This window comes from Cyprinus carpio, chromosome B7 (genome assembly GCF_018340385.1).
Source record: "Cyprinus carpio isolate SPL01 chromosome B7, ASM1834038v1, whole genome shotgun sequence".
NCBI classification, from domain to species: Eukaryota; Metazoa; Chordata; class Actinopteri; order Cypriniformes; family Cyprinidae; genus Cyprinus; species Cyprinus carpio.
Window position 1 is genome coordinate 34,039,269 of NC_056603.1, and position 25,919 is coordinate 34,065,187.

The window sequence follows — 25,919 nt, forward strand, 5'->3', positions numbered from 1 at the left end:
AATAAACACACATGACAATGGTGCTGACACTGACGTTTACGTTCTCTGTGTGTATATGTGCTATGACTCCAGACCCCGGGGTCATATGAGGAGCTGGTAGCTGCCTCAGTTGTGCCTGTAGCGGTAACCATAGTGATCATATATAGGTGCATCTCAAAAAATTTGAATATCATGGAAAAGTTCTTTATTTTTTGTAATTTAATTCAAAAAAGCTAATTTTCTTATATTCTAGATTCATTGCACAAAAACTGAAATATTTCAAGAGTTTTTTATTTTAATTCCGATGGTTATCACTTAATTTTAAATTCAGTATCTCAAAAAATTAGAATATTTTCAAAGATCAATCAAAAAAAGATTTACAAAACAGACATGTTCAAAGATCTCCAAAGCAGGTTTAATTATGCACTCAATACTTGGTTGGGGCTCCTTTTGCATGAATTATTGCTTCAATGCGGCGTGGCATGAAGGCGATCAGTCTGTGGCAGTGCTGAGGGGTTACTGAAGCCCAGGTTGCTTTGATAGCAGCTTTCAGCTTCTCTGTATTGTTTTTCAGATGTTACTTATCTTCCTCTTCACAATACCCCATAGATTCTCTGTGAGGTTCAGGTCAGGTGAGTTGGCTGGCCAATCAAGCACAGTAAGATGGTCAGCAAACCACTTGGAAGTGTTTTTGGCACTGTGGGCAGGTGCTAAAGTCCTGCTGCAAAATGAAATCAGCATCTCCATAAAGCTTGTCAGCAGATGGAAGCATAAAGTGCTCCAAAATCTCCTGCTAGATGGCTGCATGGACTTTGGACTTGATAAAATACAAAGAACCAACACCAGCAGACGTCACGGCACCCATTATGTGGGATTATGTGCCTCTCCAGTCTTCCTCCAGACTCCAGATCTTGATTTCCAAATGAAATGCAAAATTTTAATTTCATCTGAAAAGAGGACTGTGGACCACTGAGCAACAGTCCAGTTCTTTTTTCTCCTTACCCCAGGTTAAATGCTTCTGATGTTTTTTCTGGTTCATGACTCATCTCTTAATTTTTTAGACTGAAAAAATTTGACTGCTGGACAGCTTGATCCCCCCCAGTTAAAAAATCCTATCTGCGCCCCTGGGGGGGGTTGGTTTACAGAGACAGAATTGCTGCAGTAAAGGCTTTATTTGCAACAGGACATTAGAAAAAAAAACTACAAAACTAAAAAGAAAACAAGAATGCAAGAAAACAAACAAAAACAATATACAGTATATATATATATATATATAGCTGTCATTTATAATGTGAAAATACAAAATACACAAACAGAAAAAGCCACAGAAGAATAAAAAATAAATAAATAAATGTAATCTAATCTGCCTGGTTTTCTGCGTTTGGTCACATGGTATTATCCACATCCCACCTGATATCTTCTCTGGCAAGGCATCTTGGGAAGAATCTTTTGGTGTGCCTTATCCTTCCTTGTATTGTTCAGCTGTGATGTCTTGGCACGCAGTATCCATTGCATCCCGTAGGGACATTTGGAGGGACATCTGGAGCGATGATGGTCGAAAGCCTTCCAGCTCCAGGCTCAGTAAAACTCCTCAATGGGGTTGAGGAAAGGGGAGTAAGAGCAAGGGAAAAAGAGACATCATTCTCGAATGGTTGTCAAACCAGGCTCTGACTGCACTGGGAATGGTGGCATGCCACATTGTTCCATGTGATCACATATATAGTCTTTTGGTGCAGATCTTCTGAAGTCTCACATTTATGCAGGAGTGCACTTTTCATTACATTTACATTGAGATATTTAGCAGATGCTTTTATCCAAAGTGACTTACAAATGAGGACAATAGAAGTAGTCAAAATCAACAAAAGAGCAATGATATGCAAGTGCTATAACAAATCTAAGTTAGCTTAACACAGTGCACGTAGCAAGTTTTTTTTATTTTATTTTTAACTGTAATTAGTAAGTACTATTCCAGAATTTAAAAATAATACTTTTCCACAAAAGATCAGCCCAAAGAAGTCCTCTTTTACTGTATATCATATGGTCATGCGAAATAATTGAAATAACCTCAACACCTGAGTGTGTTTTCTAGATGGGAATAAGCTGTAATTTATATATTTGCATATATTTTTTATATATTTATATATTTGTTCTTTCTCATTAGAAATGGAATAAAATACAGGAGACATATTTGTTTCAATTCACAGTATGAACAGCTGTTCACTTTGACTTTAGCCTATAAGTTAGTTTTAGAAAATTATGTTATCTGATCTGACATACAGTGCGAAACCATTTGAAAATTTGGCAGAAAAATAACATTGTTTTGGTCTTGGTTGAGCTTGTGTGTAAACGAAGTTTAAACATTTTTTTATTTGTGTAAACTGCATGTATTTTGTGTCAAAGCAACAAGAAATGCGTTAATTGTATAGCCTACACAGACGGATGTTGTGCTAACTGTGTTAAGAGTTTAGGAAAACTGTTAAAAGTATTGAAAAAATTGTCATAGCAATTGTAAAAAACTGTAAAAGTCAGAACTATGAGAGGAAAAAAAGTCACAATTACCCTTTACCCTTTATATTCCATGGCAGAAATAAGCTTTCATAGGCTCTACATGTGTAAGGAGGAAAACAAACATACAAACCAACATAAAAATGCACAGTCCAGCACACATTCTTACCCCCTCCCATACCTCTTCCTCTCCCTTTTTTTCTGATCCAACTATTCCTCTCCCTCTCCCAGGCATAATTTTTTCTCTCTCTGATTCTTTGTGTTGTTCTGCATCCACAAAAACAATTCAAAGAGGTCTTTTTTACTCTATATTGATGTTATGGAAAGAGCATCAACACCTGAGTGTTCATCCAACTGAGACTGGAATCAGCTATTTCTAAATATTTTAGTGATCTGTTACTTAAAAATGCTTATCAGTTGTTACAATATTCTATATAGAGATTGTATTTTTATTTCTTTCAATACTTTTGAGTTGCTGTTGTTGCAGAAGTAGAGGCTTTACACTATATTTAAAGTTTGGAACATTAGATCTTTATTTCTGTCATGCTGTGTTTAAGCATTTGTAAAAAAAAAAAAAAAAAAAAAAATTTGGAAGATCTATGTTTTTGGTATGGGGTAAGCTTATGTGAAAAGAAAATTTACTGAATGTTGTGTGAAAACAACATGAATTGTGTTAAAGGTATGGTCACAACAGACAGATGTTGAGCTAATTGTTTATAGTGTTTTGAAAATGTGACTACAGATTGGATAAAAGGATGTTAGTGATTGAAAAAAACTGTAATATTATGGCAAAGGTATTTGGAAATGTTTGCTTTTAAGAGGCGTTTGTGATATTTTGAATGCAGTGCTTCATTTTGAAAAAACGAGGCAACGTTTTGAAAATGTGTGTGAGCAGTTGAAAAAAAAATATAAATTTAAATGTAAATGGATGTAAAAAATAAAATACTTACTGTTTCAACAGTACGGCTACAAGTTGTAAATAGTATGTGTGATTTTAGTGTGAAAATAACTTGCTAACATTTTTCTTGCAAAATTATATTCAGTTTCAGCCTAAAATAACCATACCAATGTTTGACAGCTCAAATAATCCATAACTTTTAACAGAAGAATTACACGTTTTCTCTGTCAATTTGACACGTTTCTCCAAAGAAATGTAATTGTTCTCAAAACAATTAACAAAGCTATCTAAGCACAAACTTATCTTAAACAAAGTTCAATTTTACTGCAAAATGAAGCACTGCAATTTGTTTCTAGTAATGTGTTTATTATAAGTATATATTAACATCAAATCTATAGGTTTGTTCTCTAATGGTTATAAAACATGGCCAGCTCGGAGAAAAAATAAATAAAAAATATGAGAAGGTTGAAACCATGATTGGCAAGCTCCTGTCTCAACAGACCACTTCCTTTGTGGCTGGTGGTGTTGTTCTGGACCACCTTGTCAATAATGCTTTTGTTCCATTCAAAATAAATTAATTTTCCACCAGAAAGTTCTCAAACTTCAGTTCTGAAAAATGTATGGACGTTTACTTGTAAAGAATAGAAGTTGTCCTTAGAGGACAATAAATTAGAGCTGAAGATCTTTGCCCGAACCCGACGGGACCCGATGGGACCCGACGGGTTCGGTCGGGTTCGGGCTTAATTTATATCATCTTATGCGGGCTCGGGCTGGGCTCGGGCTTGCGCTCCGGTTTGCAAGGTAAACGAGCGGGCATGTGATGCGTTTCGATTAGCGCGAAAAAGATGCGAAAATGGATGCTGAGTAGGTGTAACAGAGGCTTGCCTCTTGCGATTATGTTTTGGTTGCACCAGCAACTAAAGCAAAGTCTGAGGTGTGGAAAAGTTCTGACCAAGTTTATAATGAGAAGAATGAATGAATAATGACGCACCATCAGTGAGCGCAGGAACGCGCTGAAGACCTCTAGAGTGGATTCAATAATTTTCCTCCACAAAAACATGTAGGCTTAGCCTAATCTTTGTCAGTAAAGGTTTTTCAAATGATAACTAATTATTCATTGAGTCTTAAATGCATAATGTGGACAGAGTATTTACGCTAATATTGGCATTATTCTTTTATTAAATGTCAGCTGCTGGCGAAGCAAATCTGTCGGATCTTTATCTTAACTTCGTTATTGCCAAATACCCATCTTAATTTAAAAATTTATCTTAACTTATTTTGTTAAAAAGACTCGTTTTTATTGGTGCGTTGGTCTATTTATAGGCTAAATGAGCCTATGCCTATATTTAGAGTGCTGAGATGTTACGATGTTACAAAGGGCTTATTTTATTTCTTTATTCCAACTTCCAAGTGGTCTAGTCTACGTTAGTTATGAATAAATTATGTTAAAACATGTATAAATGATTCATTGTTGACACAAGGAAAAAGAGCTGTGTGTGTGTGCGCACATTTGAATAATGTCGGGCTGTAAACGGGTTCGGGCTTTTAAAAAGCTGTCAATCAAACCTGTCGGGCTCGGGTCCTGTCGGGCCTAACTTTTATGGCCCGATTACAGCTCTACAATAAATATGCAAAATATGATCAAAAATCATAGCACAAAATTTATATAGAAATATAGAAGTGTATTGACAAACTCGTTAGATCTGTGTCCTAGCTTCTCAAAAGGACAGACCATGATGGTCAGTCAGGGTAACTGATTTCATTTGAAATTTGACTGAACCTTCTACCTCTGCTTCCACCCTGCTGTGCTGTCCACTTCTTATCTGCCCATGTCTTCTTTGAGTTTCTCCTCTTGCTCTTTCCACTACACCAATGCCCTCCTCTCTACTCATTTCTTCTCCCTTTTTCATCTCCTCTCATCTTTCTTACATCCTTCTCTCTACTCATCCCTTCTCCTTCTCCTTATCTTATCTTTTTTTACATCCTCCTCTCTGCTCATCTCTTTCTACCTGATTTGAGAGTTTTGCCAAGAGTGTTTTGAGAAAATTATGTGCATGACTTGTAATTTTTATGAAATGAATGAAAACGTACAATCTCTTTAGGACAATTATAAGGTGTTCAGATCACTGTGTTTACTGTTTTTCAGAACTGTAACCTGAGGAGAAATGTTTCAAATTGATTGATAAAAATTGTAATACAAGTGATTTTGTGAAAGTACATTTCACATGTCCACTTTTATTTTCTTCAGAAATTGCTTTTATTTTCCACATTCATTTCCATTGTATAAGTACTTGACCAAAAAACAAGATTTTCTTTCGTTTTTTTTTTTTTTTTTTTTTTTTTTTTTTTGTGGTAATCAAGAAAATGCCACACATGTTTGTTGATTGTTCTTAAAGTTGTACTAAACCCAGAATATTCTTTTTCATTTGTTTATGTATGATTGGCACACTTTCACTGTTCTTTCTGCCACAAGGTTTAATTTCAAAGGATAATGTGAATGGAAATGTTACAGGAAATTCTGACACATGTGAGAGATCCAGAGTCTCAAGCTAAGGAGGCATATCTGAGTATCTGAGCACAGTGTGTGATGTTGTTGAGATCTCTTCTAAACAACAAATGAAACAAATCTAGTGTCTCTAGCTAATGAGAAAAATCTGACAAAACTGAGCAAAGATTATTAATTTGTTGAGATCTCTTCTAAACTTTTGAGGAGACAAATGTGAGAGATCCAGAGTCTCTACCTGAGGAGAAATACCTGAGCACAGTGTGTAATGTTGTTGAGATCTCTTCTAAAGCTTTAAAGGAGACAAATATGAGATCACCAGAGTCTTTAGACTTGGAGAAATATCTGAGCACAGTGTGTGATGTTGTTGAGATCTATTCTAAAGCTTTAAAAGAGACAAATGTAAGAGATCCAGAGACTCTAGCTAAGGAGAAATATCTGAGCACAGTGTGTGATGTTCTTGAGATATATTCTAAAGCTTTAAAAGAGACAAATGTAAGAGATCCAGAGACTCTAGCTAAGGAGAAATATCTGAGCACAGTGAATGATGTTGTTGAGATCTCTTTTAAAGCTTTAAAGGAGACCATTGTGAGAGTGTTTTTGTAAAATGTAAAATGTTTGAGAAGCGGGAGACTTAATCAAAAATCTCCATTCGATCTTAAAGTAACCTCATTTCTGTCTAGGATAAATATTTGGGATGTTAAAGAGATTTTGGAGTATGGAAGCTGAACAGCAGCGCGCTCACTGCAGGACAGATAGAGGCACCGGTGCGCTCACTTGCTCTTAAAATACTCCCTCATTTTTGGTCATACAGATAAGAGCAATACATCTTTCGAATCTGTAAAGACTCTACGTTTATTTGTGTGCGCTCAGAATAAAAAGGAAATGTTGCCCTTCTGTAAAACAGTTAAAGCAATGGCATAGAGTATGAAATGTCTACTTTCCAATGAACCAATTCAAATAGAAAACGTGTGTGTGTGTTTGTGTGTGTGTGTGTGTGTGTTTGCATGGGTGATTTATATGAAATTTAATGTGTGTGCAATGCACTGTGCATTGTTTAAGCTGGCTTTCGGTTCGATAAAATAGCAAAAAACAACTAAGGTGGGCATGCTGTGATACAGTATATACTGTATTTTTTTTGTAACTGACAGAAAACATCCAAAACATGGGAGTGTGAGAGAATGGGAGTCATTCTTCTGGGATTGGGATGGGAGGGGATTTTCCCTCAGTTTTTTTGTGGGATTGGGATGGGATGGGATTTATTTTTTTTTATTTTTTTTGTGGGAGTGGGATGGAAGGGGTTTGAAAATCCACTCCTGTGTCACCCTCTACTTCTCTTATAAAACAGCATTTTTTATTTTTATGGTAAACTCTAAAAATAGTTCAATCCAAAAGTATTTTTATTGTAAAACATGTTGAAGATTATCAGATAGGCTGTCAATTCATTAAATGATCAAACAAATAAAAAAGCTACATTAATTAATTAATTAATTATTAATTTTGTTAATTTTATTTAATTTTATTTTTAGAAATTGCATCCAGGTCTTGATTTTTATGATTTTGGAATATTCTAAGAGTCTTTTGGCTATGCCAATATGTGTAGCCTTTGCTTTTCTAGGTTATGATTTACATTTAATGTGTAAAACTCAACAGTGAACTCGGATGAGCAAAGTTAAAAATAGGTGTCTGCATGAGACATTGTCTTGAAGAGTGTTAAACTCAAGGTCACACTAATGGAAATCTGTAAATTCATCTCTTGTCACACATGCCACTCCTATGGCATTTTTACATTGTAACCTTTTATTTATTTTTATTTATTTATTTATTTATTTTTGTATTGTAACCTCTGTTGTCCTGAGAGAATCCAACAACAAATATATGTCTTCCAATACTAAGATGCTACCCCAATCTACTCTTCTCACACACATACCTTAATTACGTTACCGCTGAATGTTATAGATATACGTAAAAAGGAAATTAAATGATTATGAGGTAGCATTTCCTTACAAGTACAATCTTACTTCAATATGAGCCTGAAGTGCATTTTAAATTTACTCATGATAACAGCATTTAAATAATGTTTTCTCACATGCTGTAGGTCCACCAGGCAAAAGGGGAAGAAGAGGACGCAATGGAGACTCTGGTGAGTGTGTTTTAACTCCAAGTTTTCAAACTGTTAAATAATGAAAATGATTTGCTGGCCACAATCTGTGGGACAGTTAATAAATGTTCCCCTTAACCACAATTTCCAAGTGCTTGAGGAATCTTTCAGTACAATTACATGCTAGCATTGGATTCTGTGTCCAGTGACTAACGTTCCAAAGGGTTTGGTTTATTATAGTAACTGTTACCATTAGTTACATTTTTTACTGAACCTCCTGTTAGATGTGCAGACACAGGGCAGGCACACAAATCCTTTTCAAATGGGCCCAGACATTTTCTGGAAGACTCATGTGCATATATATATATACTGTATATACATATGTGTGTGTGTGTGTGTGTGTGTGTGTGATTGATTTTGTCATTTTTTACAAAAGTAAACATCAAAATCTAAGTAGGAAAAATAGGGCAATCCGTCTATTATGCAAGAACCATAGTCTCATGGTCTTTGTAGAAACAGCATGGTGTATGGCTGTGATGAAAAAAAAGCATGCCCTGATGAGCCATTATCTATAGTCACATGAGCAAAAACTTAATTAAACTTGTCTACGGCCACACACACACACACACACACACACACACACACACACACACACACACACACACAGACACACACACACACACACACACCCCCGCACACATCCATGAAGTTTGGACGTTCCTTCTTACTTAAAAAACATGCCAATTATCCATTTGAATGGTTTTGTTACAAAGACTTACCCTCATAGAAACGATGTATGTTCTCTTAGAAATAAAGACATGTATATGTCTATATGAGCTTCTCAGCATTCTAGGGTTTCGTGTTGTTTTTCCTCACTTAGACTAAAATAAAACACAAATAAAGCTTCTCTCCATTTATGCCATTTTCCTCCATGTCTGGGTCAGGCGTATGGTGCTTCTGTCAGAAAACAAATTTGGTGTCTATGCTTCTCATAAATCAACAGTTGAGAAAGATATTAGCTATTTTAGGAAGACTTGTTTTTTTTTTTTGTTTTTTTACTGTACCACTGAAACAGTGCAAATGCAAGCTGAATCCATCCACATTCACATCAGTGTTTGCCTGGCTAGAGGGTTTCCATACCTGGGAAACGCAGACCTTTAGGGTAAATGGAACATCCTTTTATCTGGTCACCTACAACCCACAGCAACCAGCTAATTGAAAGAGGAGTGCAAATGAGAAAAATACCAGGGTGTTTATGCAGGAACTGAAGTTCAGAGTGACATAAGTAAACATAAGTAAAAGGAGTTTGAAAATGAAGAGATCGTTGTTTGGGTGGGATGCTGGGAGTCTTTGGTCAGGTTAGAGTTTGAGAAGGCAGTGGAAATCTCCTCATGTCAAACTGCTGCAGTTATCTGTGCCGAAGCAAAACTGGTCATCAGTGTTGAATGCACAAGGCCTGACCCATTCATAAGCAGTTAGATAACCCAAGACCTGAAGCAAAGTACTCATGGCTAATACAACTGTGGCCACAGAGTTTTCATATAAAACTCTCACTTACTTAAAGGGTAAGCATAATTCATCCTCAACATTTCCATTTTGAGGCCCTTACTTTTTTCTTTATACATGCTTCCTCTTGGCTCTATCTTTCAGAAATATGAATCTCTTATCACTGTTATGCTGCGATACACAATTTTATCTTCCTGTCAAGTCTAGCAATGGAAACTCTCTGGAGGAAGTTAAAAAGTGGTTGTCAGTGAAGACAATACTGAGGCCCTCTGGAGTCTAAGGGTATTTTTGGGGCCTGGAAAGTTTTGTCATGCCCTGACATTTGTGCTTTTTTCAGTTTCTTACTAAATGGCTAAAAGTCTAATCTCACTGACACAAACTAGGCTATAATAATATGTGAGCAGCATGAATGTAACGGTGGTGTGTTTTTGGAGAAAAAAAATGTTATGCGTGGTTAGTGAAAAGGTTAAATCACTTGAAAAAGGCAATAAAACACATACAGAAAATTGGTTCCCAGGAATTTTGAGAACTGGAGCTTGTAGCCTAGAATTTTTTTTTTCTAAATGATGTGAAAATCATCTTGTTTACTCACTTACAGAAAACCAATATATTGATTTAAATTTTCTAAGACACTTTTTGTTGGTAAAAGTCATATGCGAGTAGGCGTCAACTATCATGAATTCACACCTGAGAAGACAAAAGACCTGCATAATGAGCTGCGCCATTCAGCCAAAAGTTACAAGAAAGAATGTGAGGACAAAATAAATCTATATAATTTTATGTTGTGTAGTTTATTTAGAATACATTAATTATACCCACAACATAATTTAATATTCACTTGTGAGTGCAGTTAAACAGTTTATTAGGAAAAATCAAAGCTGACTTTCAAACTGAATTTTTTGCATAATACTCCAGTCACACAGTCCTTCAGAAATCCTTTTAACAATCTTATTTTCTACAAAAAAACATTTATTGTTATTATTATCATCATCATCATTATTATTATTATTATTATTATTATTCTTATTATTATTAATGTTGAAAAGAGCTGAGAATATTTTTTTTAGGTTTTTTAGGGGGGATAAATTGAAAGAACAGCAATTATTGTTACATTTGTTACAGTTACATTTATTGTTACATTTATATTATTTACATGGTGTATATTGTTATTGAAAACTTCATAATATTTCCACTTGATTATACATTTAGTCAGGAATTATAGTTTGGAAAAAGTCTTTGGAAAAAGTCTAACTAGTAAAATGTTTTCCCCGTTATGTGAAAACTAGGACAAGTATATAAATAAATAAAAAGAGACTTACTCATGTTTATGAACTCTGCTGAATAAAGTGCTTCATTCTTTTTTCTGAGGAAATCCAAATCTCAAATCCTCAACCACATCACATCTTTTTGGGGTGAATTATGTCTTATTCCTCTCATCGCGAAGCAAACAGTAAATAATAAAAACTTGAAGAACAATCTCGCTGCGTTGTCTTCTGTTGTGTGGGCGTATTCAAAAGCCGCGCGCTTCAGTGAAACATTTGAATCTCAAAAGCGCGCTCGGCGCGGGGGCGTGGTCGCATTAGAAGATAATGAAGGGGGATGTGAAAAACGGACATATCGCGTTGTTTTCATATGGATTACTTTATCACAGAATATTTGTTTTTCAGCAGCACTTGTTTAGTTTAAAAGTAGAAGTCGGCTTTCTATAATATCTCTCTCAGTCTCTTCGTGAGTATTCACTGAGTTACAGTTCATTTTAATGACGCATTTGTATCTGAAGATCAGGGCAGACAAAGGCTGCAGACCAGCACTCCTTGTTTGTTACTTTATTTTATAAGTGCACAAAGTTTTGTTGTTATTATGTCTGTATACAAAAAAAAGTAGACCCTTTACAGATTCGATTGATGTATTGCACTTATCTGTACGATCAAAACTGAAAGTGTAATTTAAGTTCTTTTCGGGGTTATCAGGAGAAAATACCCCAAAACGCCGTTTTTTCAACATACTAAAAAAAACAGTTAAATGAAGACAATACTGAGGCCGTACTCGGTTACGAACGTAACCTCGGTTCTCTGAGATACGGAACGAGTACTGCGTATGGGAAAAGCTCCTTTTTTTCTCGATACTAAAACATTTTTTCAATAACACAGTGCAACTGCGCTGCCATTGGTTTAATCTGTAAACTTTTTTAAACCAATGACAGCGCTGCATAGCTGTGCAAGCCTGTGGCGATGCAGCGCGCTAAAGCCCGCCAAAATGGGCGGGGCAAATGGCTATATAAGCAGGCAAATCGCCAGAGGAAATCAGGGACTGAAGCGACGACACTGAAGCCGCAGCCTCGTGGCACGGGCAGTGTTATGTTCGTAATAGAGTACGTTCCCTTTTGATAACTTCACTCATACTGAGTATGGAGAATGAATTAAACCTCGCCGTGCCATGGTAGGGAACGACAAGACTTATCTTGGACACCTTGGGGTCCAGGGGATAAGTGAGAGGGCCGGAGTCGTCGAACCCTTTACGCTACACTGCTAAGAGGGAGCTAGCTCCCTCGAGGTGGCATGATGACAGAGTCTGATAGAGGCCGTTGTTGTCATACCGAAAGGACCCGAGCATGCAAGGTCGGGATGTCCAGGTTATAGAATCTGACAAAAGTGGACGGCGAGGAACAGCCCATAGACTCAAGGCACTGCTTTGAGACCGAAGAGCCCTTGGTGCGGCCACCAAAGCAGACAAAAAGCTGGTCAGATTGCCGGAACGGCTGTGACCGCTCAATGTATATCCTCAAAGCCCTCACTGGGCAGAGTAATTCCAGCTCTCACTCACCTGACAAAGGAGGCAGTGCCGAGAGGGAAATGACCTGTGCTCTGAACGGGGTCGATAGCACTTTAGGGATGTAGCCATGCCTGGGTTTTAAAATGACCTTCGAGTCATTGGACCCAAACTCAAGGCATGCAGGGCTCACCGAGAGGGCCTGCAGATCGCCAACACGCTTTACCGATGCTAGAGGAAGTAGCAGAGTGCGTTTGAGCGTTAGGTGCCAAAGGTCAGCTGACCGCAGTGGCTCAAAGGGATGTCCTTTGAGTGCTCCGAGGACCGTGTGAAGGTCCCAAGTGGGAACAGTGAGAGGACGCGGGGATTCAACCACCTAGAACCTCTCAGGAAACGCACAATGAGGCTGTTTCGACCCACTGATTTGCCAGCGATAGCAGCATGAAATGACACCTTGAGCGTGGAAGGGGTGAGACCCTTGTCTAGATGCTCTTGGAGAAATGACAGTATCGGAGATACGTCACACTCAACAGGGTCTTCTTTTCGTGCTGAGCACCTGTCAACGAAGACTGATCATTTCTGGGCGTAGAGGCGTCTTGTAGACGGGGCTCTCACCTGAGCAATGGTGTGTAGCATGTCCCCGGGGAGGCTTAAAGGCTCCCATCGAGGGACCATAGGTGCAGAGCCCAGAGTTCTGGCTGTGGATGCCAGATTGTCCTGTTCGCCTGAGAGAGGAGGTCCCGCCTCAGGGGGATCGGCCATGGGGCTTTCGTGGAAAGCCTGAAAAGCTCCGAGGACTAAACTTGGCTCCTCCAGAGTGGGGCCACCAGGAGGACACCAGGAGGGATCAGAGCGATCGGGGGAAAAGTGTAAAGAAGGAGGCTGGGCCAGTTGTGGGGCAGCACATCTGTGTCCTTCGAAAAATAGGTTGGGCAATGAGAGTTGCTTTCTGAGGCAAAGAGGTCGACCTCTGTCTTACCGAAAATCTCCCAGATTTTGAGAAGCGTCTGGGGATGGAGCATCCACTTGTCCGAGGGGACATTGCTCCGAGATAGCATGTCTGCTCCCAGATTTGTCCTGCCAGGTATATGCATCGCCTTGAGCGATCGCAGCCTGGGTAATGCCCTTTCCAAGAGGCACTTTGCCAGTGCGCAGAGGTGGCTGGACGAAAGGCCGCCTTGGTGATTTATGTAGGACACCACTGTCATGCTGTCCAACTGGACTAGGACGTGGCACCCCTTCAGGTTCGCCTGAAAGGATTGAAGGGCTCATTCCACTGCTAGCATCTCGAGGCAGTTGATATGGAGATGGCTCTCCTCGTGTGACCACGAGCCGAAGGCTGGTCTGCCCTCGCACAAAGCGCCCCAACCCAGGTTGGATGCATCCGTTGAGAGCACAAAGCGCCCCAACCCAGGTTGGACGCATCCGTTGAGAGCACCGTCTTTCTGGAAACCAGCTGTAGGGGTACTCCACGACTGAACCAAACAGGGTTCATCCAAGGTTCCAGGGCTGCCAGACAGGCCTGGTTGACCCTGATGCGGAAGCGGCCGTGCCGCCAAGCATGAGGTGGGACCCGGAGTTTCGTAGGAGGCCGAGCTGTAAAACTGAGGAGGCGGAAGCCATCAGCCCTAGCATTGTCTGAAAGAACTTCAGAGGAAAACAGGCTTTGTTCCTGGCGGAAGCCATGAGCTGCTGAATTACCAGAGCGTGCTCTGGTGACATGACAGCCCTCATATGGACTGAGTCGAAGACCGCTCCCAGGAATGTGATACGTTGACTGGGGAGCAGTGAGCTCTTGGCAAAATTGAGTCCTAGGCACTCTAAGTGGCTCAGGAGCACGGATCTGTGATGGTCTAGCTCGGTTCGCGACTGGGCTAGAACGAGCCAGTCATCGAAATGAGTTCAGAACACGGATTCCCATCTGTCTCAGAGGGGAAATCGCCTCGTTCATGCACTTTGTAAAAGTGCAGGGAGCTAGAGACAGCCCGAAGGGAAGGACTGTATATTGGGAAGCCACGCCCTTGAATGCAAATCTCAAGAATCGTCTGTGATGGGGGGCTATCTGGATGTGAAAGTTAGCATCTTTCAGGTCCAGTGAGAAGAACCAGTCCTCAGAGCAAATCTGCGTGAGGATCTGTTTCAATGTCAACATCCTGAACTTCCGTCTCATGAGGGAGAGGTTCAGGAGCCTGAGGTCTAAGATGGGTCTGAGACCGCCATCTTTCTTGGGGACAAGGAAATAATGGCTGTAGAACCCAGATCCACATTCTGAGGGAGGAACTGAACAGGGGCCTGAACACTGACGAGTGTGGAAGACAAAAAACGCTCTCTTTTTGAAAATGTGAAATATTTGTGTTCGCCATAGTAATGGCGCTTTGCTTGGGCGCAACAAAAGTGGGCCCAGGTCGCAGAGCAGGCAGGCGAGAGAGCTTTTGGGGTGGTCTGGCCGTGGCGGGATTTTGCCCCTTCCTCTTTCTTCCCCACTGATCAGGAAGATTTGGAGGGCGTCAGGTCCAGCACAATCCTTGGCCGGGGGCCCTGACGTCTCGGCAGTTTAGCGCTTAGCGGGGCGAGCTTGCTGATGCTGCTCCTTAGGGGGCGCCGCCTGTGAGGTAGAAGGGGCAGGCTTGCTCTGATGCTGAGTCGGCGCAGTCCTGGGGCGACTCGAGGCAGAGGCAGAGCTGGAGCATTTGGGCAGGAAGTGTTGCATGGCCTGGGACGACTTCTGTGCTGCAGTGAAACACTTGGTGAATCCCTCTACAGCTGTCCCGAAGAGACCGGATGGAGAGACTGGGGCATCGAGAAAGGCCACCTTGTCGCTATCTTTGATCTCAGTCAAGTTGAGCCAGAGGTGGTGCTCAAGCACAATCAGGTTGGCCATGGAATGTCCGATGGCCTGGACTTAGTCAGCTCGTCGTGAACTTCAGGGAAGAATGGGGCAGAGTGCTGGCGGGGGGCCATGAGGGACCACTCGTCCAGTCTGCTGCTTGTTGGCTCTTCAGGGGGAGCCCACTCTAAATCGAGTTCCTCGGCGGCTTTGGAGAGGATGCGGAAAAGCTCGACATCCATCCCAGCTCTGGCGTCGACGGGCTCAAGTGACGGCATGTGGGCGGGGTCAGAATCACCGGCCCAAACCTCTGTTTCGGAAACCGCGAGTGACATTGAGTCATCAAGCGGCTCGTCCTCTGATCCGCCAAAAGAGACGACATCACTCGCTTCAGCCGAGGAACGCTGCTCTGGGCATGAGAAGAGGACGGGGGACAGCTCTCTCATAGGAGAGGTTGAGGCACGCAGGTGCTGGGCCAGCATGAGCTCACCCAAATCCGAGAGCTGAGCCCCTCTACCCCTCTGTCTTTTCCTGGCCGGCTCGCGGGAGGAAGGAGACGGGGGGTGTGAGGGGCAGGACCGCTTTCATTAAAGAAAGCAATCCGCGAGCGCATGAAGTCTCAGTGAGCGCCACCTCAGCGTGGGGTTTACCCAGGCAAAAGACGCACTCACCGTGGCCGTCATCTTCATGCAGAGGAGCTCTTTTAGAGCTGCGAAAACCACTTCCGAAGCGGCCGGAAGCGAGAAGCATGTGGCTCGGGAACGGCGCTAGGGAGATCTCAGCTGATCCGTTGCAGTGCCTCTTCGACGGTGAGACCTCGTTCCAGGCGAAAGCGTTCAGGAGGGATCCAGCGAAGTGAAGTTGTCGCTGAAGGAGTAAGATCTGATTTCCTCTGCCGATTTGCTTATATAGCCATGCGCCCCACCCATTTTGGTGGGCTTTGGCGCGCTGCAACATCACAGGCTCGCGCAGCTATGCAGTGCTGTCATTGGTTTAAAAAAGTTTACAGATTAAACCAATGGCAGTGCAGTTGCACTGTGTTATTGAAAAAAGGCTTCAGTATCGAGGAAAAAAAGGAGCTTTTCCCATACGCAGTATGAGTGAAGTATCGAAAGGGAACATTGCTTTTGGATCACTAATATTGGAAACCAATTAGGTTCCCTGTCTTTTACACTGCACAAAATAGTCAAGAACCTTGGTGTTGTCTTTGATTCTGATTTGTTATTTTACAAGCAGATAAATTCTGTCGTCAAAGGAAGCTTATTTCATCTCTAATCCATCACCAAATTAAAACAGTTCCTCTCAAAGAAAGACCTAGAAGTAGTGATCCATGCACTTATTACATCCCGACTTGATTACTGCAATTCAATATATATGGGTCTATCTCATTCCTCTATACATCGTTTGCAGTTGGTCCAGAACGCGGCAGCTGAACTTTTGTCGAGCACAAGGAATAGAGAGCACATTACTCCTGTTCTCACTTCATTGCATTGGTTACCAGTTAAATACAGAGTCAATTTTAAGGTTTTGCTGTTTGTTTATAAAGCTCTGCATGGGCTAGCACATCAGTATATTGTGGATCTCCTTAAACCATATTCTGTGTCAAGATCTCTCCGCTCTTGTAACCAATTGCTTCTTTCTGTTCCCCGGTCCCGTTTAAAGACTAAGGGTGACCGAGCTTTTGCAGTTGCGGCTCCTAAACAGTGGAATGAACTTCCAATTTCCGTGAGATCCTCGCCCACATTGGACACTTTTAATTCTAGATTGAAGACTCATTTGTTCTCATTAGCCTATGGTGTTGCCTGAAAATATTGGGTTAAAAGTTGTTTATGGTTTATTTTTCATGCTTTTATTTGTATCTTATTAGTTTTTATTTGTTGTTGCTTTTGATATTATTTTAATTGTTTATAAATTGTACAGCACTTTGGTACAACACTTGTTGTTTTTAAATGTGCTTTATAAATAAACATGAACTTGAACTTGAACAAATGCAGAAATGTAATTACTCTTTTCTTGTGCCATTGAAATTAGTATTCAGAAGTAGAGGAATTTTTCCGTCTCTATCCCCCTGCAGGGATGTTGTTTATCAAAAAGAACATAATTTTCAGCCAGTAAAATGTTGGAACATGGTTGGGGGGTATCAGCAGCAGCTGCTGGATGTCTTTCATAAATGTGCAAATTATCTCACCTGTAACAAATTTGAATAAATTATAACTAATTTTTCTTATTTTCTGCTTTCTCCCCAGGACCTCCTGTAAGTACCATGACAACAAGCTGAATGCTTTGTGCATGACTAATTCAACATTATAACAGGTAGAACATTGTGTCACACTCAGACTGAAAAATTATTGTCTATTTGACTGAAGATGACATCATAAACGTTTATCTACTTTTTTCTTACTACTATTTTACACACGGTTCTTCCTAAAAGAGAACATTATTCCCATTCAAATGGGTCCATGGATTCCTGCGACACCCTCCAAAAAAAGAAAAGAAAAGAAAAGAAAGTGACAATCATGACATTTGCCAAGTATGGTAACCCATACTCAGAATTGGTGCTCTGCATTTAACCCATCCAAGTGCACACACACAGTGGTGAGTAGGGAACACACACACACACCGAGAACACACACCGGAGCAGTGGGCAGCTATTTGCTCCAGCCCCCGGGGAGCAACTAGGGGTTCAGTGCCTTGCTCAAGGGCACTTCAGCCATGGGTAATGAGGGTGGAAGAGAGCGCTGTTTATTCACTCATGCCACCTACAACTCCTGCCGGAACTGAGAGTCGAACCTGAAACCTTTAGAACTCTCTAACCATTAGGCCACAGCTGCCCTCCTATAAAGATTTTAGGTTGCCAGATGTTGCAAAAAAAAAAAAAAAAAAAAAAGACAGAGTTTCACTTCAGTATATGCAGACTGATCACTGGAACTCTCTATCTCACATGGATTGAAGCTCTCTGCTGGCCTTATCAACCCATATTTGGATTTAAACCATGCATAGCTCTGGCAGTCAAAGGCAGTGATGATGGTCAGGTCACTGAAGTCCTCAAGTGCTTAGAAAGGGAATTGTAAGATATTTGTCCAATGGATGTGTGCATCAACATCACCTGAAAGCCATCTAGGTTTATAGGCTGCAAAGTATTAAAGATTATATAAAAAGGAAGCAATTTTTGTTGATAAATGAAAATACCTTGAAAAGCATCACCTTACTGTCCCAACAGCATGCTTTAAGACTTTTATACAGGATATGCATGTGTGTAGCTCACAAATTTATTGTTAGATGCTTTGTCTTAGTTGTAGTCAAAGGTTTTGAATTTTATATTATGATTTTTAAGGCTGATGTTGAGAATAAAGGCCTACTGTATTTTTTTTTTTTTACATGGGCTGTATCAGAAAAGTAATTCATACTCTTGAATTCTGACCAGAACTGGCTGTCTACATAAATGAACTGTATGTATGTGAATAATGATTATTACTTGCCAATGACAAATAGGGATCTATGTGGTTTTCAATGGCCTTTGTCCATTTACAGGTCATTTGAGTGCATTTCCATTTCCATGGAAAAGTCAATCTTACTCCATCCTTTCCTTTCACTTTTGATTCCATTTCATTGCTTGTCATGGTTTTACAGTGTAATGACAGCTTATTATTTAAGAATTCTAAGAATAACAACCCACCTAAAATGTTAAAAAGAGATTAGAAAACAGTCATTTTTCAGACTATACCTACTGTTTGAATATAACAGTTGGAACTAGTTTTAGAGGCACAACAGGTCAACTTTATAATAGGAGTAGCCAACCATTATTCGTGCCACTGACCAAGTGGCAATGACATCTTTAGGGGCCAAAAAGAAGTACTCTAAACAACTTGCTCCAGAGAGCCCCTCCAAAACAATCTCAGGGGCTCATGCTTGTCACTCATTGCATGCTAGAGAGGGAGGCCCATGCACTCATAAAACATTTTGTCTAGGGCGTCATTCATTTATATTAATATATTGTTTAATTTATGTGATCCTGGACCACAAAAACAGTCATAAGGGTATTTTTTTCAGTTGAGATTTACACATCATTTGAAAGCTGAATAATCTGGAATCTGAGGGTGCAAAATATCAAAATATTGAGAAAATCACCTTTAAAGTTGTTCAAATAAAGTTCTTAGCAATGCATATTACTAATCAAAAATTATGTTTTGATATATTTACGGTAGGAAATATACAAAATATCTTCATGGAGCATGATCTTTATATCCTAATGATTTTTGGCATAAAAGAAAAATCAATCATTTTGATCCATACAATGTATTGTTGGCTATTGCTTCAAATATCCCTGTGCTACTTATGACTGGTTTTGTGGTCCAGAGTCACATATGACACATTCTTCACAATTTATTTTATTTAATATGTTACTTCTATAAAGAATAAAAAAAAAGAATAATGTGGTAAAAAATAAATAAATAAATAAATAAAAATAAAAAAAAATTGTATGAAGATTATTTAATTACAGAATCGGTCATTACCCCTTTTCTGTTCAGTTCTGTTCTTTTAGCTGAGCAGCTTCACGGTTGTCACACAGAAAATGTAGTTTTTTGCAGGAAAGGAAATAGTGTGATGGTTTAAATGGTTTAAATACTCGCCTAACCACAGTGATGTCACAAAACATGAATGTGTTCAGCTGTGCTAGACTGGAAATTACATGTAACAAACATTTTCCTTTCATTACCCAAATTTCCAGTAAGTCAAAGTTTAAGAGTATTTTAAGTGTCATTTTAAGGCCTATAATATATTTACTGGTCCATGTCATGAACATGCTGTTGAAGAGTAGGTTTTAGTTTAGAGCTTTATTAAAGAGATTCTCCACCCCAAAATGAAAATTTTGTCATTAATCTTTACCCCCTTGTCGTTCCAAACCCGTAAAAGCTTCGTTCATCTTCGGAACACAATTAAATATATATTTTGGATGAAAACTGGGAAGCTTGTGACTGTCCCATAGACTGCCAAGTAAAATACAATATTAAGGTCCAGAAAGGTATGAAAAAGCATTGTCAGAATAGTCCATGTGCCATCAGTGGTTCAACCGTAATGTTATGAAGCGACGACAATACTTTTTGTACGTGAATAAAACAAAAATAACGACTTTTTGTCTCCTCTGTGTAACTCCACATCAGAGTAGCGCCATTTTGGAGAATCTGAGCTGTACAAAAGTCATTATTTTTAGTTTATTTGCGTACAAAAAGTATTGTCCTCGCTTCATAACGTTATGGTTGAACCACTGAGGGCAGACGAACAAAGCTTCTACAGGTTTGGAACGACATGGGGGTAAGTGATTAATGGCAAAATTTTCATTTTGGGGTGGACTATCCCTTTAATCCTCTCTGGGCAATTAATTCAGACTTTCGTAGTGCTTCACATATACAACACTCAACACACACATACAAATACTCAAAATACACCAAATACATAATACAAAAAATCGTCTAAATCAACAATTTTTTTATATAAAAGTATTGCTTCAGTTACAAAAGTAAATCTGTACCGATTTGTGGAACATCTAATTGACCTTTAACGTCTCCCAAGGGGCATCCACCTAAAATAATCATTCAAAGGTTGTGTGAAGTCTCCTATAATTATATGTGCCATCCTCATCACTTGCTGTTCATAATAAAACGTAAGACTTCACAAAGGAACACCTAACATTTTTTAGCACATATTAACAATACCTTGCAAACGATTTTTGTTCTTTGTAGACGAAAAGGAAAACCATCAAATAAAGGAAAAGGACAGGATACTTTCAACGAATGAATTATAGAAATTCCTTAGAATGACTCTCTGCAGAAAGAATTCCGCTTCCTCAACACATACGATCTTTGATGTGACTTTTGACGTTTTGGCAGGGTTCCCCTGGTAAAATTAGCATTTTCAGGGGCTAAATATCATGTAATTGATGTCGTTTTTCAACCCGCAGACATGAAAAACAACCCCCGGCAATAGTGTTAAAGTAGATGAATTCCATGGGAAAACCGCAGACTTGGCAACAGTTTCTTATAAGCAAAAATAGATTGCATTAGCGCCTCCTTTTGGCGGCCATCAACGTCACTTAATCTGACACTTTTTGTTTGATGATGAACCAGCCAGGCCGACGGCCGTCAGATGGACAGCCGTTCTGGACTTCTCCAGAACGTCCAGATGGCCAGTCCGCCCCTGCTCTAAACTGACACATACATTTTCAGGGGTACTTGTACTACAGCTGCTTTCCAACACTAACAAATAATGTGTTCTACTATATTGATATAAACAGGAGTCCTTTTTTTTTTTTTTTTTTTTTTGCATGATGAAAAACTCTTTGTCAGGATGAAATATTATACAATGTGCTTAAGAGTAAGAGCCACACAGTTGGTCTCATCCATAATTTAGTGCATCTGTTAAAAAACATTCTGCAGCTGCTCTTTGATCACCCTTCATTTAGGGGAGTTTGAGTTCAAACATGTGCTAAACTTGTGGCTAATTAACATGTCAGTGAGACAGGCAAGGTATGAACACACATATAGAGGAAATATCAGAAGTATGTGTGGAAAAGCTAAGAATTTGCTCTGAAGCGCTGATTATTTATGTTTGTTTACTACCGTCAGTAACCACAACAGTCAAGGTGAAAACTAATGAGGCATTCAATAATAACCAGCCAAAAAAGTCTAATGTTATGACATCTAAACCCTGAATTAATCTGAATCTCTGCAAGTGGGTATATCAAGTCAGTGTTCGATTTTTAATCCTTGGCTTCTGACAAACTTTTTTTTCTCTCTCTCTCTCTTCAGCATGGGCAGCACTTTGAGTGGGCTTTCCAAGTTTTAAGCCCTATTTTTATTTTTTTTAACCTGCCTTTCGTTTATTATTATTATTATTATTATTATTATTATTAATCTTTTTTATTTTTTTGTTTTGAATATTTCAGAGCTTGAATCTGCTCTGTAAATCAAACTTAATAGGCCACATAAAATCTGCCACAAATAATTGTAGTTTATTTTGCAACAAACTATATCAATTATTGTGGAATTTTCATTTTGCTAGAAACTAGAAAGAAACAAGTAACTGAAGAAACTAGCAGAGACATCCCAGTAAATGCACAACAAACTGTAAATACTATTGTTTAAAACTTGGTATCACTGTTTTAGCTGCTCTGCTGGAAACTAGTCAACTACAGTGTATCAACAAGCAAAAGTACGCTGCTGGTGTTTCTAAACCATACTGATATTCAGGAAAGCAACATGATTGTGAGAGTGATGTTGCTTTTATATAACAGTTCAATAAATTAGAATTTAATACTAAGTTACATTTTAGACACATTATTATCAGTTACTGCTATTTTGTTTTTGTTTTTTTCTCCACCAATAAAACGAGTTTAGTCCAAGTAACACACAATAGTGACACATTCCTGATTGAATCAGCATGTTTGAGTGAATCAGTTGAGTATCAGTGACTCAAAGTCATGAACTTGTTTCATTCCTGAATTAGTGCGTTTGCTGTAGGCAGACTGTTAGTCTGTGCATTATTAGTTGGTATTTTCAGTAACTGCTAATATAGTGACTGTTGATATAGTAAAAATTAATAGCAGTGAAGAATAGATTATCTGTTCCTCGTACAATTCAAACTTTAACATAGTCTTTGATAATCAGGGTTAAAAAAAAGAAAATATTTTGCCAACTAAATACACTGAACTGGCCGATTCATCATCAAAGAAAAAAAGTGTCAGATAAAGTGACGTTGACAGCCGACAAAAGGGGGCGCTAATGCAATCTACTTTTGCTTATAAGAAACCGAAACTGCCATATACAGCCCACTATGTCTTTTAATAAAGCCCGCTGGATCATTTTAGACTCGGATGATCAATTTTAAAATATTTGAAATGTAAGTCACGTAAAGATTGCTTTCTGTTTATGATGTTAATACTATCTCCAACCAGGAGAGGTCGCTAGTTTCCAGCCACTCCCCGTTGTCATAAACCGCGCCTCTGTGGCTCTCTCCGAACACCGAAGAGCACCGTCGCTGGAATACTGAACTACATTTCCCATCAGCCCCGTACCTTGGACTAATCACCTGCACAAGTGCAGCCATTTTCCCTCTCTATATAAACTGCCTCTGAACTCTTGCTCATTGCAAAGTCTTGTTCTGCCCTGGCTAACATTTCTGAGCGTTTATTCCACATTGATTGATTCCCTGTTATCTAGGGCTGTATTACTCGAGTCCGGTCTTGGACTCGAGACATTTTTCTATCGTCTCGGACTTGTCTCGGACTCGTTGGTGTTTGCACTCGGACTTGTCTCGGACTTGGCCATTGGACTTGCCAAATGTTCTCGTTGGTCTCGACCGAGTCCAGCAAAAAAAATAAAATAAAAAAAACATTTTCCTTCAAAACAAAACCACATTTGCATGTTGTCGCGACTGAAAACATGTGGAAACTGCTAGGCGCGCTGCTTTCTCCTTTTTTCCAAAGCTCTCTGTAGCCTGCGCTCTATGCTTGCTCCAGTGGCGTCTCCTGTTGCTAAGCAACATGACCCGCTCTCCATGAAGACGCAGAAGTTTCAGCAAAGAATAAATGGATTTCCAGCACTAAAAATCCATTGCAGTAGCTTTGCTAATAAATTCATTTTAAAAATGGCTATCCTTGTACAGCTATGATCAGCTGTTTCTCCATCTTGGCTTAGCTTTCAATTTTGTTACGGGAAATGATGTGCATGACCAGCGGCGCACTTGCTGCGTTCTGAAAAGTTAGATGTTTCTAATTTAATTTTCTACCTGTTAGATTGTGTCTTATTTACGCCTACACCTAGGTAGCCTTAAAATTACCCTTTACAATAATGAAATACTAATCAATGTTGTACAGTATAGGGGTTGCAAGACCACTTATTTCTACTAGTCGATTTTTTTATTTATTTTAAAAATACTTGAGTTACTCGACTACTCGTGATTCATTCTATTGTAAATGAAAACAAATTAAATAGTTTTTTTTAATCAATAAATGCTTATTAATTTATAGCCTTACGCAACAATTACATATGTTAATTTGCAAAACTTTATAATTATGACATTACATATTTAAATTTTCATGTAACAGCCAGTAGGCTATTTGTATCTGTAACAATCACAACATTTTTCGTATCTGCATTCGGATACAACGCCGTACAGTTACTTGATAAGACCGTTATCTTTTTTTTTCATAGTTATCACTGAACAAGTATGTCGTGTTAAACTAAAATAATTATTAATTTCTAAAAAAGTATTTATCATGCAAGCAGAGAGATGTCATGACAAACATTTAGTGATCATTTGAACACGACTGAATCCATTCAATGCGCACATTTTCATTACGCAGAACTCTTTAAGCGAATCTTAATGTTTAGTGAGCTCCACTTAACAAATGTGCGTGTGCCGCGCAAACCAGCAAAAGATAAAGATGCAAGGTCAAGTAGAAAATGTATCTGTATTTACGCTGATTATTAGCCTACTTTCGAGAGAGAACTGGTTTGGTTTGAGGCGCGCAACGCGGCTGTTTGATTGGTGAGCGCGCTGTGCTTGTTTCATTCATTCGTTTTATATCGTAGCCTAAGGTTTAAATCATTGCCTTTTAAATATAAACAAATTATAGAATGTGTATGATTAATTATTATATGAGATATTACTCTTGCCAAGCTTTGATTTCTGAGAGATGCATGGAGAGGCAACAGCAATGCGGTGTTTGATTTGCGCTCTTTTCATTCATAAAGTTTACATTCATTCACTTCACACTCGTGACTCTAGAGGTCTGTGCATAATACTGCGCTGATCCCCTGCCTCAACTGTTATCTAGCAAACACCAGACTGTGACAGCTTCAGCTGACTATTCAGGCAAAATTATTTCTTGTCCGTTATTAATTTTTGAAGCCGTTATCCTTGCCATTCCGAATAAGGTAATTCGGCTTCAGGTACAACCCTAATTATTACAATACATATTTTATTTTTACATGCAACATAGATATGGTCATAGAAAGTAACAGCTCCACACAATATTGTAATCCTAATATTCACGTCGTACTTGCAAACACTTTGTATGCATAATGGTTAATGCATGCTGGAGTAGTCGATTGTTTCCGACAGCGCCGATGCAAGCCCTAGTACAGTATGACAAAAATGTTGCTGTATTTATGTGCGCATGCCCATTAGAGCCAAACGTATCGCTTCTAGCCTTAACTGCGCGCATTTGTCATATCCTGAGCTTTGCGTGTGTGTGTGCTGCGCCAAGGCATCAGTCATTTTAATTTTTGACCACAGACATAATCACAGCAACAGCAGCATTATAAAGTAAATAAAATGTAAATAAAGTACATAAAAATAATCTGACCCTACAGCTCCAAACTCGGTTCTAGAGGGCCGGTGTCCTTTAGAGTTTAGCTCTAATTAAACACACTTGAACCAGCTAATTAAGCTCTTATAGACACACTAGAAACTTCCAGATAGGTGTGTTAAGGCCAGTTGGAGCTAAACTTTTCAGGGCATTGGCCCTCCAGGATCTAGTTTGGAGACCCCTATCCTACAGAGCTGTTACTTTTCACATGGTTTTTGATCATTACAAATAATAATGTAAAATAATTTTCTTAGAATAGGAGATATGTTGTCTCTCGCATCACATAGGCTACATTATCAGTAGTTAAGTATGTGGTCTTGAAGAGGATCCTTTTTTCTCTCATTTGGACTCGGTCTTGACTTGGACTCGAAATTTTTGGACTTGGACTTGACTTGGACTCGAACCTCTTTGGACTCGGTCTTGACTTGGACTTGACTTGGACTCGACAAAGCTGGACTTGAC

At 39.3% G+C, this 25,919-nt stretch overlaps 1 protein-coding gene across 21 annotated transcripts in view; it reads left to right on the forward strand.

Moving 5' to 3' along the window:
- The window catches only part of LOC109103604 (collagen alpha-1(XXV) chain), a 527,306-nt gene that overhangs the window by 134,978 nt on the left and 366,409 nt on the right, over positions 1-25,919 (forward strand). For all 21 annotated transcript variants that reach the window (XR_006155246.1, XM_042728382.1, XM_042728388.1 and 18 more), the window contains exons 3-4: positions 7,984-8,028; positions 17,335-17,342. Coding sequence is in view for 20 of the 21 variants with exons in the window: in XM_042728382.1 (XP_042584316.1) it covers positions 7,984-8,028; positions 17,335-17,342 (53 nt within the window). In the remaining variant the exon portion in view is untranslated. The remainder of the gene's footprint in view (positions 1-7,983; positions 8,029-17,334; positions 17,343-25,919) is intronic.